This window comes from Asparagus officinalis, chromosome 1 (assembly GCF_001876935.1).
Source record: "Asparagus officinalis chromosome 1, Aspof.V1, whole genome shotgun sequence".
Lineage (NCBI taxonomy): Eukaryota > Viridiplantae > Streptophyta > Magnoliopsida > Asparagales > Asparagaceae > Asparagus > Asparagus officinalis.
Window position 1 is genome coordinate 115,529,598 of NC_033794.1, and position 14,934 is coordinate 115,544,531.

At 36.8% G+C, this 14,934-nt stretch overlaps 2 protein-coding genes across 2 annotated transcripts in view; one reads left to right on the top strand and one right to left on the bottom strand.

Moving 5' to 3' along the window:
- The window catches only part of LOC109829122 (multicopper oxidase LPR2-like), a 6,521-nt gene extending 1,444 nt beyond the window's left edge, over positions 1–5,077 (top strand). The window contains exons 2-5 of the mRNA XM_020396228.1: positions 2,920–3,269; positions 3,557–4,104; positions 4,197–4,762; positions 4,844–5,077. Coding sequence (XP_020251817.1) covers positions 2,920–3,269; positions 3,557–4,104; positions 4,197–4,762; positions 4,844–4,897 — 1,518 coding nt within the window. The 3' untranslated portion in view covers positions 4,898–5,077. The remainder of the gene's footprint in view (positions 1–2,919; positions 3,270–3,556; positions 4,105–4,196; positions 4,763–4,843) is intronic.
- LOC109829123 (pyridoxal kinase) overlaps positions 5,353–14,934 on the bottom strand; it is a 22,755-nt gene continuing 13,173 nt past the window's right edge. Inside the window, exons 9-13 of the mRNA XM_020396229.1 lie at positions 12,040–12,105; positions 11,462–11,518; positions 6,866–6,910; positions 6,712–6,765; positions 5,353–5,774 (exon numbers count right to left, since the gene is read on the bottom strand). Of these exons, the coding sequence (XP_020251818.1) occupies positions 5,634–5,774; positions 6,712–6,765; positions 6,866–6,910; positions 11,462–11,518; positions 12,040–12,105 (363 nt within the window). The 3' untranslated portion in view covers positions 5,353–5,633. The remainder of the gene's footprint in view (positions 5,775–6,711; positions 6,766–6,865; positions 6,911–11,461; positions 11,519–12,039; positions 12,106–14,934) is intronic.

Below are 14,934 nucleotides of genomic sequence, written 5' to 3' on the forward strand. Positions count from 1 at the left end.
GAAAATCGAACCTTCCTGCTAATTCTCAGATCCGAAAATGCCAGCCTTCAATGGTCGATTCAAGCCAATAAAAATCCAACATTTAACTCAGTTGAGTTTACTCGCTTTTATAGGGGATTAAGGGGGTGTAACTGCCCTCGAAATCCGCTCCTAAGTGGGTGACAATCCCTCAGAACGTGGGATAACGGTTTTGAGGCCGTTCGGCTTGTGTTTGAACAAGTCAAAACGCCCAATCTGGCGTTCAGAACCCAACTTTGCCTCTTAGAATTGAGACGCGAAGTTGGGTGTTGGCTGAACATTAATGAACGCGAGGGTCGCTCGTGTTTTGGTTTGTTGTAGCTTAGAAACGCGGGGGTCGGTGTTGGCTGGACCCCTACGAACGCGAGGGTCGCTCACGTTTAGCTTGTAGCTTGGAGACGCGGGGGTCAGTGTTGGTTGGACCCCTACGAACGCGAGGGTCGCTCACGTTTCGCTTGTTGTAACGCGGGTCCGACTCCAGCGTTTTGATGTTGTAACGCGGGTTCAACCCTGGCGTTTTGATGTTGATACACGGGGAGGACCTCGCGTCTTGCCTTGCAGAGATTATCACCAAGTAATCTCTTTTTGTCATAGCGTTACAAAGATCATTGTCTTGTAATCTTCGTCTTGGCTCCTTGAGAATATGAGAGTCGTCAGATTGTAACTCCCGATGTTGATTGTGAAGGCTGTTGAAGTAGAGCTCTCATCGGTTGTCGTGAAGGTCGTCAGATTGTAACCTTCAGCGATCTACGTAAAAGTCTTCAAATTGTAGTCTTCTGGAAGTCGTCAGATTGTAACTTCCATCATCAGTGTTTGATGGGGGATAAGCTATCTATTGTGGTTTTTAGACAGCCTACAGTACTCTTCTAACTTATAGGGATATATCATGCAGATATTTAGTGCTTCATATAGTGATAGTACTCTTCTAACTAGTAGTGATATATTTGTTAGATTTTTTTGGTCAAAACCGCTTTACAAAATGAGTTTTTAAACTATATATATATATATTAACTGCAAGTACTTTTCATAAATGCTTAGTGGCCTAGTGGAAAGTTAAAGTTTTGATGTTTCAAAAGGTCCTCTGTTCGAGGCTTGCCAACGGCAAGCCGAGAAGTATTTTATTTTAATTAATCACTCATAAGTTTTAATGGGTCGTGGGTTGTGGGCCGTGGGCCAATGGGCCGGAGATTGGGGCTAATCGGGTTGAGACGCTAAGTGGCGCTTTGTTAGGCGCACAGGAGTTACTGCATGCAGCAGTTACAACGGCATTTAGAGCAATTTAATGCATTAATGTTACAATCATAATTGCCATTGTGAATTGTAACAGTCACATTAATTGAGGGTGACTCTTGAACTGGTCTTAGAGGCCTATAAATAGCACCTCTTGGGCAGCTCTCGGAGTTTGCTAGAGAACTTGGAATACGAACGTCGGATCAAGGAGATCTTAACGTTGTTGCTGCTGTTGTGCTGCTGCTGCAGAAACTGTTCCTGTAGGAACTTGCCCTGAAACCGAAAGGTTTTGAACCGAAAGGTTCTGAGATCGAGGAGATCTTTGCACCTGTAGGAACTTGCCCTGAAACCGAAAGGTTTTGAACCGAAAGGTTCTGAGATCGAGGAGATCTTTGCATTGATCGAAAGGTCTTATAGATCGAGGAGATCTTGACAGTACTGGGTTGGTGCACACCAGAGTACTGTACTGCTGTTCCTGGAAGCAGTTTAACCTTGGAATCCTTGCACCGGAGTAGGCCAAATATTGTTTTAAGCACAGCGTTTCACAAACGCACAGCAGTGAACTAAAAAAATTTAAAATTACAACACATCAAAATTTCTGTGTTTCATTCCAGATTTAACCACAATTTCCAACAATATTCACACATTAAGTGCTTCATGGATTGATAGTACTCGTCTAACTTGATCAAGGGAAAATTGATCAGTTAACAATCCTTGTAGTTAGAAGAGAACGATCATTAGTGCATAGGGTTTTCAGTGTAACATATAAATGTTTAATTAAACTTGAAGTTTATACTAGTTATATTTGTTTTCTTGACGAGTGTGTTCTGATCTCTCTGAGTACGCATCTAATTAATCTTTCATTAAATCATTTGGTTTTAGAAAAAAGAATATAAGTGTTCCCATTACGTTATATCGAACTCAAGATTTTCACTCAGGCAAATGAAAACTCTACCATCTCATAATTGCTTAGTGCAATGATGACCTATATATGTTAAGACGACGAGCAAAAGAATTTAGATTCTCTCTAAAAGTAGTGGAGAGATCACTACTATAGCATAATTGTTGATTTGTTTACTTCACGGCTATGATTTGATTTTAAGTGCTTAATACAGCTGTAATTTGTAAATCGATAACTATAAGTGTAACTATATTTACCTCAGCTACTGCAAAAGACAATATATAAAAAAAATAACATAAGTAGGTACAACTATATCCAACTTTTCTTAAGTGGTATTGTAGTAGTGATTTTTCCATGTGCGCCTTTTGCTACAAGAACAACTCACAATTATCATGGGAAAATATTTCCATCTACTTATGCTATAATTTCTCTCGTACATTTTCATGGATTCTCCTTAATTATTTTGTTACCGGGAACATTTTGACTAAGAGTCTGTTTGGTAGCTTGTAATTGCATTTGATTACAACACGGTTTTTTTTTTTTCCAGTTTCAGGTTTTCGTTTCGTTGCAGCTACTCGTGATAGTTAAAAACGAATCGTTGTGGCGTAATTTTAGGTGCATATTAAATATTTAGTTGCAAATAATGAGCTGCATGCAAGTAGCAGTTGTAATGTACCAGAAGGCCCAAATTAAGCCTACAATTACAACTAAATAACGAGTCATCTGCGGTTGCAATTGTATTTATCTACTGCAAATTGCAAACTTGACAGAAATTCCACCGGGACCTCCCTCCGACGCCTGTCTACGCCTTCGGCACCTCCAAGGCCACGGCCACCGTCCCTGGCCCCACCATCGAATCGATCCAGGGCGTCGCCACCCACATCACGTGGGAGAACCACCTCCCCTCCCGCCACATCCTCCCCTTCGACCGCACAATCCTGATTGCCAACCCCGAGGGTGGAGGCATCCCCACCGTCGTCCACCTGCATGGCGGAGTTCATCCTCCGGCGGGCGATGGCAATCCTCGAGCATGGTTTACGTCTGGGTTTAAATCGAAGGGGCCAGCTTTCGTGTCTCCCACTTCTGTTTATCCCAACGTTCAGGAGCCGGGAAATCTATGGTATGATTTAAATTGTTTCGTTTAAATTAAAATTAGTTTAAGGGTTAATTCATTCCACTGTTATTATGAACTTCTACCTCTGGGTTAAATTTTCTTGACTATTTAACCCTCAGATGGACTCGCTAATTTCACACAAAGGCATTATTTGTCATATTTCATCTAGGATAAAAGGGTTTTAAAAAAAACGGGGGGTCTATTCGCAACAATGAAAACGATAGGAATGGTAAGTTGAACAATGATACCACTCAAAATCCGAACAATCTAATTACCCTCGTTCCTCATCATAGGTATCACGACCATGCAATGGGCCTGACCAGAGTAAACATCCTGGCCGGCCTGCTCGGCTCCTACGCCATCCGAAACCCCTCCGTCGAGTCTGCCCTCGGCCTCCCCTCCGGCCCTGACCTCGACCGCACCCTCATCGTCTTCGACCGCTCATTCCGCACCGATGGCTCCCTCTTCCTCAACGCCACTGGCAACAACCCCTCCATCCACCCTCAATGGCAGCCCGAGTACTTCGGCGACGCCATCATCGTCAACGGGAAAGCCTGGCCGTACCTCAAGGTCGCACGTCGCAGGTATCGGTTTCGCATCATCAACGCGAGCAACGCGCGGTACTTTAGGTTCTTCTTCGATAACGGTCTCCAGTTCGTGCACATTGGGTCGGATTCCATGTACTTGCACCAGACTGTCACTTCGACGAACTTCCTCCTTGCTGCGTCAGAGACTGCAGATGTCATTGTCGATTTCTCAAAATCGACAAAAGATACGGCTATCCTTTCAAACAATGCTGCGTATCCTTATCCGTCTGGTGATCCCACCGATGAATTCAATGGTAAGCTCATAAATCCCACCGATGAATTCAAAAAAAAATCGATCCTCCATGTAAATTAACAATTATCATAACCTTCATTTTGTTCGAATCAGGCAAAGTGATGAAGTTCATAATTGACAAAAAGAAGGCAAAGGACGATACAAGAATCCCGAAAAGGCTGATGCGGTACCCTCCACCTGCCGTGCACCGCGCAGTAGAAACCCGATACATCACAATGTATGAGTACACGAGCAAAACAGACGAGCCGACGCACTTCTCACTGAACAACAAAACCTATGAGGACCCGATCACTGAGAAACCAAAATCCGGTACCAGCGAAATCTGGCACGTGATCAATCTCACGGATGACAATCACCCGTTGCACGTGCATCTAGGGCTCTTCACGGTCCTCGATCAACAAGAAATCTTGGACCTCGACGAGTTTAAGGATTGCATGGAGAAGAAGAACAACGCGAATGCGTGCAGATGGAAGGAACACGTTAAGAGGAAGAGGGTGCAGGTGCCCAAGTACGAGAGAGGGTGGAAGAATGTGTTCAAGATGATGCCGGGTTATGTCACGAGGATATTGGTTCGGTTTTCGATGTTTGGGTCGTCGGATGCGGAGGCGGGTTACCCGTTTAACGCAACAGGCGAACCCGGTTACGTTTACCATTGCCATGTAAGTTTCTTGATTTCAGATTTGAAGGTTTACAATAACTAGGGAAAACTAATGTTTGGCAATCTTTTTGATGGCTTGCAGATATTGGATCATGAGGACAATGTGATGATGAGGCCCTTTATGCTTGTGCCTTAAAGAGGATAAAAAGTTCAGAGAGTAAGCAAAGTGAGCTACACGAGTGATACTAGTGGCTGAGTCCTGTACATTGAAAAAAATCTCATTGTTGCAATTTGGTTTTGGCTTGTTTTGAATTTTGTTTGAATAAAGAATACAAGGATTCAACGGAGGTAAAGAATATTTTGCTACCTTGTGCAAGGGTCAATTTCAGAGAACAGATTCATCATTTAAGGTTTGTTGATGAAACTTGCAAGAGCATTAAACATACATCTTTAATTTATACATACCCTACTGAATTTCCCCAGTCCTGATTCAAATAAATTAATTCATAATAATATCAAGTTCAACATGAGCAGACCATGCAAAAGTCAATTTCAGAGAACATATTTATCATTTAAATTTTGTTGAGGGAATTTGCAAGAGCAGTAAATATATAACTTTATACATACCCTACTGAATTTCCCCATTACCGATTCAAATAAAGTAATTCCAAATAATACCATGTTCAACATGAGCAGAGCATCACCACTATTTTGAATATACAATAACACCTCCCGCTATAAAAACAAAGCAAGAAATCAGAGATAGAAATATTTATTTCTCATAGGCTGAACCAATCATAAGATTAATCAATATCTAGCCAATCACGATAAGCTAATCGTTCAGAAAAACATCTGAGACCATTAACAAATGGTGAAGCTTTTATTGGTAGATATATTGGTGTACAAATACATAATGAAAAGAAAATGAAACTTTATTTGTACTTCTCAGCTTTGTATTCAACAACTGGGTTCCGGATGTCATCCTGGCTCTGAATTAATCGAATCTCTAGACTGCCCGACTGAGGATCGTAGCCTGCCTTTTTATAGTCATCAACTGTTCTTCGTAGGAGAGCCTGCATAAATCAATTGAAGCAATGTATATTTATGATCCAATGGGGGAAAAATCCTATAAAAAGGGAGGAAGTAGAACATACGATATACATCCAACTATTCATTCTTAATCAGTGGTATCAGTAGATGATATCAGTGTAATCAGAATATTGTACCAGTGCATCGCCAATTTTAAAATGATGCTGACACATCACAATCTTCTTCCCCATATGATTTTCTATAAGAGGCTCTCTATGTGAAAATTTCCTGATCTGATGGCTACGAATTAAGTATTGGGACGTGACACCATCCTATGAGAAAATGATGATAATATCATCCAACTTTTTGACTCATACGTCATAAAATTACCACATTTAATAGTGTAGAAAACGTGAGGGCTAGATTCTCTCTCCTCTAAAAGGAAGATGAATCCATCTCCAAACTAGTTGTTTTAACACTTTCTGGCACCATGATCACTATTGCAGTCTCTGCATAGTTCAATAATTCTTTTCCTTTTGGCAAATTGTTTTTGAAGGTCCTGAAATATCCTCGATTAATTCTGCTAAAACTTTTTAATTTTTTTGTACAATTTTGGTGCACTTTTCCAATGACTATTGAAGAGTATTTTAGAGATTCTATATACCTGCTATGCTAAATGCTGAATGGCTTAACAAAATGTGCTTAACTAATAAAAAATTAATTGAACAATACAAAAATGTAAAAAAAAAACCAAATAAAAAACAAAGAGCGAACCACCTTAGGAAAATTCTGAAATTTGTGTGCATGTGAATTCTGTGACGTTAGTTAAGTTTGTTTAAATGCCATATCACCAAACTGTAGTAATCATGTTAAAGGAGCCTCCAAGTTGTATCATCATTCGATTCAATCATAACATCCAGCCGTTTTTTAATGACTGAGTACAATTTTCTATGATCTGCAAAATAGACAATAAAACGAAACCTGCAAACTTGATACTGCAAGCTCCGCTGCTTTCTCGAGTTCTTCTGGGTATTTCTAGAAAAGCAACAATAAACTTAATTGGGTTCATGTTTATAAGGAAAGAAATCAGAAATATGAGCTACTAATAGCTAAAAACGGAACCTCAAAGCCTTACATTGCTCCATCCTAATAATAGTGCAGTCGTCAAATCACCAGTTCCCTGCAACATGAACCCAATTTTTTCAAATAAGATAAGGTTGATAAGACTAATAAGAAAGTATAACTGATTACATTTTCAGATAAAACTAATAATAAAACATAAAAATATCCTGAGCAGACATGAGGAAAATGCTATATTAACAAATCATAAACACCTAGCAAACGTAAAAATGCGATATTAACAGATCCAAACACCTTGACCTCGCAAACATGATAATGCTATATTGACAGATCTTAACACCTTGCGAACATGTGAGTTCCTTAGTAAACTTGTATTAGTTAAGGTATTCAATTAGATTTTTCAAATTTTGTTTCATTTGGTTAACTGATTAGAAGTTCTTCTTATTGTTCTTCTTCTTTTCTTTCTTTCTTTCTTTCTTTTTTTTTATTTTTTTTATTTATTTTTTGTTTCTAATTGAACATATCCTGGAAGTTTGATATGTATCACATATATAGGCACATGCATCACATACACATCCAGAGGCACACTGTTGCCATTTATTCCAGGGGCAGACCTACATTCGGCAAAGCGGTGTCACGTGATGCCATTTAGCCAAAGTACCCAAACCGACCCCAGTTAAAATTCTCCCCCAATCGCTAAAAATCCCCCCAAACCCCTGTCCATTCACTTTTTCCCCTCCTCTGCCAGAGAAAGATGTATTTGCTTGTGAAGATGACGTTGATTTTATCCCTGGCTACAAAAACTGTGAAAAGAGGTTTTTCTGCAATTAAGTTTGTAAATATGATGATGGGCTCAATGATTGTTTAGTGACAATATATCGAGGAAGATGTATATGACAGTGCTTCTAATAATGGATTATCATGTGTTTTTTTCCAATATATGAAACTCGTCGTGGACAATTGTAATTTTTTTATATTATTAATCACGTCATGAGACCACTTTCTAGAAATCTTGGATCTGCCATTGGTTGTCTAGACAATAAGGTTAATCATAATCCAAAACTCATCAAAGATACAAGACAATCATATTCATTTTGCAAATTAATCAACTTTAATACATCATGAAGGGGATGTGGAAAGGCAACCAGACACACAAGGTTATTGATAGAAAGGAATAAGAAAAGGCACTTTTGTCCGTCAACCCAAAGTTTTCTCTCACTTACTTAATAACTCACCCACTTTCATAAACATCCATACACCCAACGTACCGCATCTAACTTATTTTTAACCCAACATACCCTCATGAACTCTCAAACTTTATACTCCTAAAAGAAAATCTAAAATCTCTCTTTCCTGTCTTCTTCTAAACGGCGATCACGCTCCACTCCCATTGCATTAAGGGCGATGGTGGGAGAAATTTATTTTCACGCGATGCTCCTTTCACTCTCCAAACTCCAATTTGGCATATTCATCTTCTTCAATTAATCTCTTCTGTCTTTCCTCCATTAATTTGCTCTTTCTTCCTTAAAAAATCTCTCTCCATTGATATCTCTCCTTACAAAAGACATTAATTTAATTATAATGTGGTTTTTATTTGCAATTATTAAATATTTCTTTTGTAGTCCCAGCACAAATAAAGAGCTATACCATACCAATGAAGAAAAACGCTTTAGTTGTAAAGAGTTATACTTCTGTATATGCTACTATACATTGCTCATAAGATGCCCAAAAGAAGTTATGTTTTCAATGAAGTGTTTTACTTCACTCAGTAAAAATTAATAGCTATTAAGCTTTCATATCTTGATGTTAATTGGTCCAGTGGTTATGAAATTTTCCTGTATCTTTTTCCAACAACTTTTTTGACAATATACCACACGCTACTAATTTCTTTCATGTAGTCCCAGAATCAATAAAGAGCTATACTATAACGATTAAAAAAAAATACTTCAGTCATAAAAAACTATACTTCTTTATAAGGTGTTATACTTTTTCATAAAAAACTATGTTTTGTGTAAAGTGCTATACTTTGGTCAGTCAAAAATTAATAGTTCTGGGTTTAGCGTTTTATGAAATGAAGGAAGAGAGAAAGGGAGAAAAGCGTTTGGTTTATTTAGGGAAGAAAGGAAATTTGGGATTTGAGAATTTTTTGGGAAATGCAATATAAAAGTTGAGGGTGTTATATAGGTTGGGTTTATAAATAAGTCACATAGAATACTCTAGGTGTATGGGCGTTTATGGAAGTATGTGGCTTTTAACATAAGTGGGAGTAAAACTTTGGGCTGAAAAACAAAAACTCCATAAGAAAAATATTGCCTGCAATTGGAAGAAATTGTATTTAGTGCTTCTGCTCAACAACATCCTAAATAAAGGAAGAAATAAGCAACTTAGAAAGTTATGTAAATGCAGACCCTCAGCTTTCTTTCTTAGCGCTTCTTTTATTTAACAATGCTGTTACAAAAAGCAACTCAATACAATCCCACAAGAATATTAAACAATTTAGGCAGGAAGTCTCATGGTAAGGACTGCTTGGATATAGAACTACATATAGGAACTTTGCTCTAAAAAGAACAAGAACTGCGCACTAAAGGACTAAGAACTGAGAATGACCTACTATAAATTGGACGCTGATCATTATTCTCTAATACATGATAGTGCTATCTTTTATATTAAGCATTAAAGCAGACCTTATATATAGGTAACTACAATATTGTCAGTAAAACAGTAAAAGAAAGAGAACAGAGCTTATTCATCCAACACTCCTATAACACAACAACAACAACGATAATAACTGCTCAACTGAGCTAGATAAAACTGTAAACTAATCTAACACCATACAACCTTTTGAAGAATCTCCGGCAGTACCATCTTGCGGAGATTAGAATGAGATTGAATGAGCAATTCTAACTGAAATGAATTTTCCATCACTATAATCATCTAAAACTACTTACTCAAATGTATGTGTAACTTAAGTACCATCTTGCGGAGATTAGAACGAGATTGAATGAGCAATTCTAACTGAAATGAATTTTCCATCACTATAATCATCTAAAACTACTTACTCTAATTAATGTTTGTGTAACTTAAATTAATAAGTTCACATTCATCTATAAATAATCGAAAATTCTAGCACTGGGAGATCCAATGAAGATGATCATCAGAGGCACATCCTGAATTTTTGGAACTCACCTAACATGATGGAGGAAGAATGGTTTTCCAAAGAATGTTGTTGTTATTTTTAAAAAAAATGGCAAACGCCTCCACACAGCAGCAGCAGCAACTGTGAGCGTTCCATAGACTAGTTTTATATATCAACTATTGGGAGTCAAAGGTGTGCTTAGCCTATGGTTAGCGTTCAGGACATCAGATGTCCAAAAGACAAGACTTGGGGGACCAAATTAATTATGTATCAATATACAAAGAGAACATAAACTGCATTTAGTGCACACCTCTTCAAGCCTGTACAGATTGCAGACCACGGACGTAAACCAAACAATAAAAACAATAGAGATTGATGATCATGAGTAATGAACAAACCCATGCACAACTCTTCAGAACGTCAAGCAAGCATGTCTATAAAGAAACTAAGAAAATTAAGAATAATGTTGTAATATAAGCAATCGATCATGGCAAAAGCAGCTCTGCTCATTAAGAGTTATTCACACTCAACTTTCAACACAAAATAAATTAAAGCTTGTCTATCAAATAAGCTGGATCATGCTACACCTGATCCTGAATTGTTTAAGCTAAATAAGCTTGTCTGCCAATGTATGGTCATCAGGTAAATCATACTTGGTAAATACCAGGTCTAAACCTAATCTGCTACCAATTTGTGCATTGTATTGTGACAAGACCAATAATAATGAGGCTCACGCAACAGCTTGTTTCACTATGTTGAAAAAAGTTACTTATAATAGTTGGTACATTCAAACCAGTAAAGCATCATTTGTGGCTTAATAGTCATTACTTGGTAGCAGGAAGCTTCCACTAATAAAAGAACATGAACAAGATCGTGTCATTTATAAAAATAATTCTAACAGACGGTTACTTGAAAATATTTATGATATTGAGTAAAGGTAGCGTTCTGGGCTCAATGTTGACCTCTATTTGTTCATCATCATTTTGCATAAACAAGCTTAAACAACCCAAGCATTAAACACATGAAAATAAAAAATATCATGCGAGGACAACTTTCTATTTTATATCCCTGATCAGGAATGTCAGAGAACATCAGATTCATTTTTTATTTAAATAACAAAAATAACCGAGCTATTCCTCCACTGGTTCTATATCACAACATACACTTAGAAGATGTTAACTTCTTGGGACAGGATTTGAGACGCTACTTTGATTCAATGCCAATTCCAGCTAGAAACAACCTGCTATTTGGCAGATGTGCACAGATTTTTGCCGTGACTTGTCCTAACCTTATTTTGTGCTCTGATAAAGAATGGGTTACATATATTACATGATATCTCTTATACAAGATATTTCAAATTGAGTTCTCTGCAGCAAGAATTTCTGACATAACCTCTTCTGTTAACATTCTATCCACCGAACTTGTTTAGAAAATCAGGATTTTTCAAACAAGAAATGCATTTCAATAAAAAAGAAATCTGAAAGTTATGGAACATCTGTAGAGGGAAGTGCATACCGTAAAATAAGCAGGAATTTTGGGTATCACTATCTTAAACTGATCAGGAGGCTGACCCTGCAAAGAAAAATGATTAAGAATATCAACTTTTCCCAAAGTGTCGCAAAGAAAGAGAAATGTTGCACATCAAAACTTTATGTACAAAGCAATGTTTTTTTACAACAAAATCTCAAGATATATTGAGAAACAACAGGAAAATTGAAGGATGATTAGTGCTTGAAAAAAATTTGGAAAGCAATTCATATTTGATGAAGCCACAACAGGAAATAAGATGGAAAAGATTAGGATTTTGACTTCCGCCTAGATCAAAAGCTTCATATGGAATAAGGCTACACAACATTCTTTTTTTTTATTTAAAGGTTTCACATCTAATAGAAAACTAGAGCTTCACACCCAAAATTGCATCACACTGTCTACTAAAAAGAAAATCGAACTTTCTTCCAAAAACTTAGCTTTCATCAGGAACTCCTCTTTCTCATTGAAGAAAGATTATTGTTTTAGCGTACAAAATCACCAATAAATTCCATCATAGTGCATTATTAAGCTTGCTAAAACCAAAGCATAAATCTGAAGAGTACCTTTACTCTTTGATGGCTACCAATAAGAAGAAGGTTACCATCTATATGCAGGCTTGTTATAACCACCTGAAACATGAAAATATTTCAAGATCAGTTCTTCCCAGTTTCCATATGAAAAAAGTGGGTCACCAACTTACAAACTATAAGTATCACATATAATGGCATAATATGGAAAGTGTGAAGCAAACTATATATTTGAAAAACAAGAAGCACTAACCAGGAAATAAAAAGGCATAAAAATCCTAACAGGAAAACACTCTTGTTTCAAAGTTTTGAAATCTCGCTATTGGTATCAGGTACCAATTTTGGTATAGTAAGAAGTTGTGCCTCTTCATGTGATTTTTGGATCTATAGGTGATTAGGTATTGACTGCTAGCATCCATTTTAAAAAGTATTTACAAATTAATTTACATCTAGTAAAGTAGTGCAAACAATTAGAAAGTTTTTCCATGCTTTTTTTACTTTCTTGTTTTTGTTGGTTGATTCCTTAGTGGTTTTTTATGACTCTATCATATATTATATTTGACATCCTTTATTATTTATATAGAATTACCCAAGAACTTGTCATTCAAAACAAAATTACTTCCATTCTTTTTTTGTTACGTCGAATATATATAACAATAGTTTTATATGTTTACTTTTAAGAACCTAATTTACTCGACACCTCATCTAGGCTCTTGTACCTGTGTCCGACACTTTCCATACACCTACACTCCGTGGACACTATTTAAATATATACGTCAGTAATTCATACGTGTACTCAATTATATAATATATGTATTCGCTTAAAACATGTATCCTAAGCTTCTTGGATTTATATCTTGCACTTCACATCCATTTCCTACAGCTAGCTTGACCCCAGTTAGGTTCATTTTAGCTCATGGCCCCATGTCCAGTTTAGAAGTATTACTTTAATGGATCGTCTAAGTATCTAGTTTCAAAATGAGTGGTTTTCCAGTTTATAATCTACTTAATAAAAGAAACATAAAAATGTTATAGGAATTTTAGTTCTTAAAACATGTGAATAGAAAAAGCAATGTCAATCCCATGTAACTTATTAATTTCAATATGTATATATAGTTGTGTCCATGTGTACCCTACCTTTTACAAATTTGTCGTGTCACGCCCTCATACCTGCACCCGCACCCGTGCAACAGATATTTTTTAAGTCATTAACTTATTCGGTTTAAATTTTTATTATACTATCAAATTTCTCTGTTGCGTTGAACTCTCTAAGATGAAAACTTTTCTTGCTATTTTAGATTTTTATATACACGTGCAACAAAGACTCTAGTCCTTAACTTATTCGGTTTAAATTTCTATTATACTATCAAAGTTCTCTGTAACTCTCTAAGATGAAAACTTTTCTTGTTATTTTAGATTTTTATATTATGTGAAAAAAATTCTACTACATTAATTTAATTTTAACTTATTGGAGGATAGTCCTCGACCGAAACTGAAGAAAAGGATCCATGCAGTCTATGAAGCACGGACACGGACACGGCGACACGGACACGACACGGACACGGACACGACAAAATCCAAAAAAATAGGACACGGCGACACGGTTAGATTTTTTTAATATTATTATTATATATAGATCAATATTGAATTAAATTCCTATTATATTTTTATATTTTTTGTTATGTAAAGTGGAGATTATATATAAGAAATTAAAGGAAAGTGTGTGTTGCAGGTGTGAATTAAGACGTCGGGATGACAATGATCTCTTGGAGAATTGAAGGGAAAGTGTGTGTTGCAGGTGTGAATTAAGACGTCGGGATGACAATGATCTCTTGGAGAATTGAAGACAATAATGTTAAAGCGGGATGACAATGATCTCTTGGAGAATTGAAGACAATAATGTTAAAGAAGACAAGAAAGAGAAGATGAAGATATAGAAAAATAGATCAATTTTTTATGTTATATTATGATGTAACATTGGCTTGTATAATCAATGACAAATGTAAATTATGTAACTGATTTGAAGATAACAATAGCAATAACAATAAATTAAAAAATTAATAATAGTAAAACAGTAACTAAAATCATAATTAACAGTAAACTAAAAAATAAAACCCTAATTAATTAACTAATTAATCAGTAAATTAATGGAACACGAACCCTAATTAAGTAACCGTAAATTAACATAAAATAATAAATTAAAATGAAAACAGTAAAATCCTACTATTGTTACAAAAAAAATGACAGGACATTGTATGAATCCTAGTTCTAATTTATATATTATTCTAGCATTTATATGTTATTCTCACATTTTTATTAAAATAAAAAACAAAGAGTTAAAATAAAAACAGAGAGATAAAAACAGAGAGAGAGAGAGAGCGTGCGACTGAAAGAGAGAGGAAGAGAGAGAGAGAGAATGAGAGAGAGAATAACAGAGAGATAAAATAAAAAGAGAGAGTTAAAATAAAAAACAGTAGAGATAGAGAATAAAAGAGAGATAAAAACGTGAGAGAGAGGAATTTTAGAGATCGAAAAAGAGAGAGAGAGAATGAGAGAGGAAGAGATCGGAGAGCGACTGAGAGAGAGATAGAGAGAGAGAGCGCGACTGAAAGAGAGATCGAGAGAGAGAGAGAGAGAGAGAGAGAGACTAACCTTAGGGTTTGGGTTGCTGAGAGGACGACGATCGAGAGAGATGGCTGGCGGCGAGGACGATCGAGGACGACGAGGTCGATCAAGAGAGATGGCGGCGAAATGTCTTCAGTCGGGATCGATCGAGAGAGCAGACGAGCCCATCAGGTAAGTTAAAGCTAGGGTTAGGGTTTGGGTTTCGGGTATTAGGGTTGGGTTTCGGGTTTCGGGTATACAGATCTTTTTTTCCCCTCTTCTCAGTCGTGTCGAAGAGAAACGCCGTGTCGGGCACGTGTCTGGAGC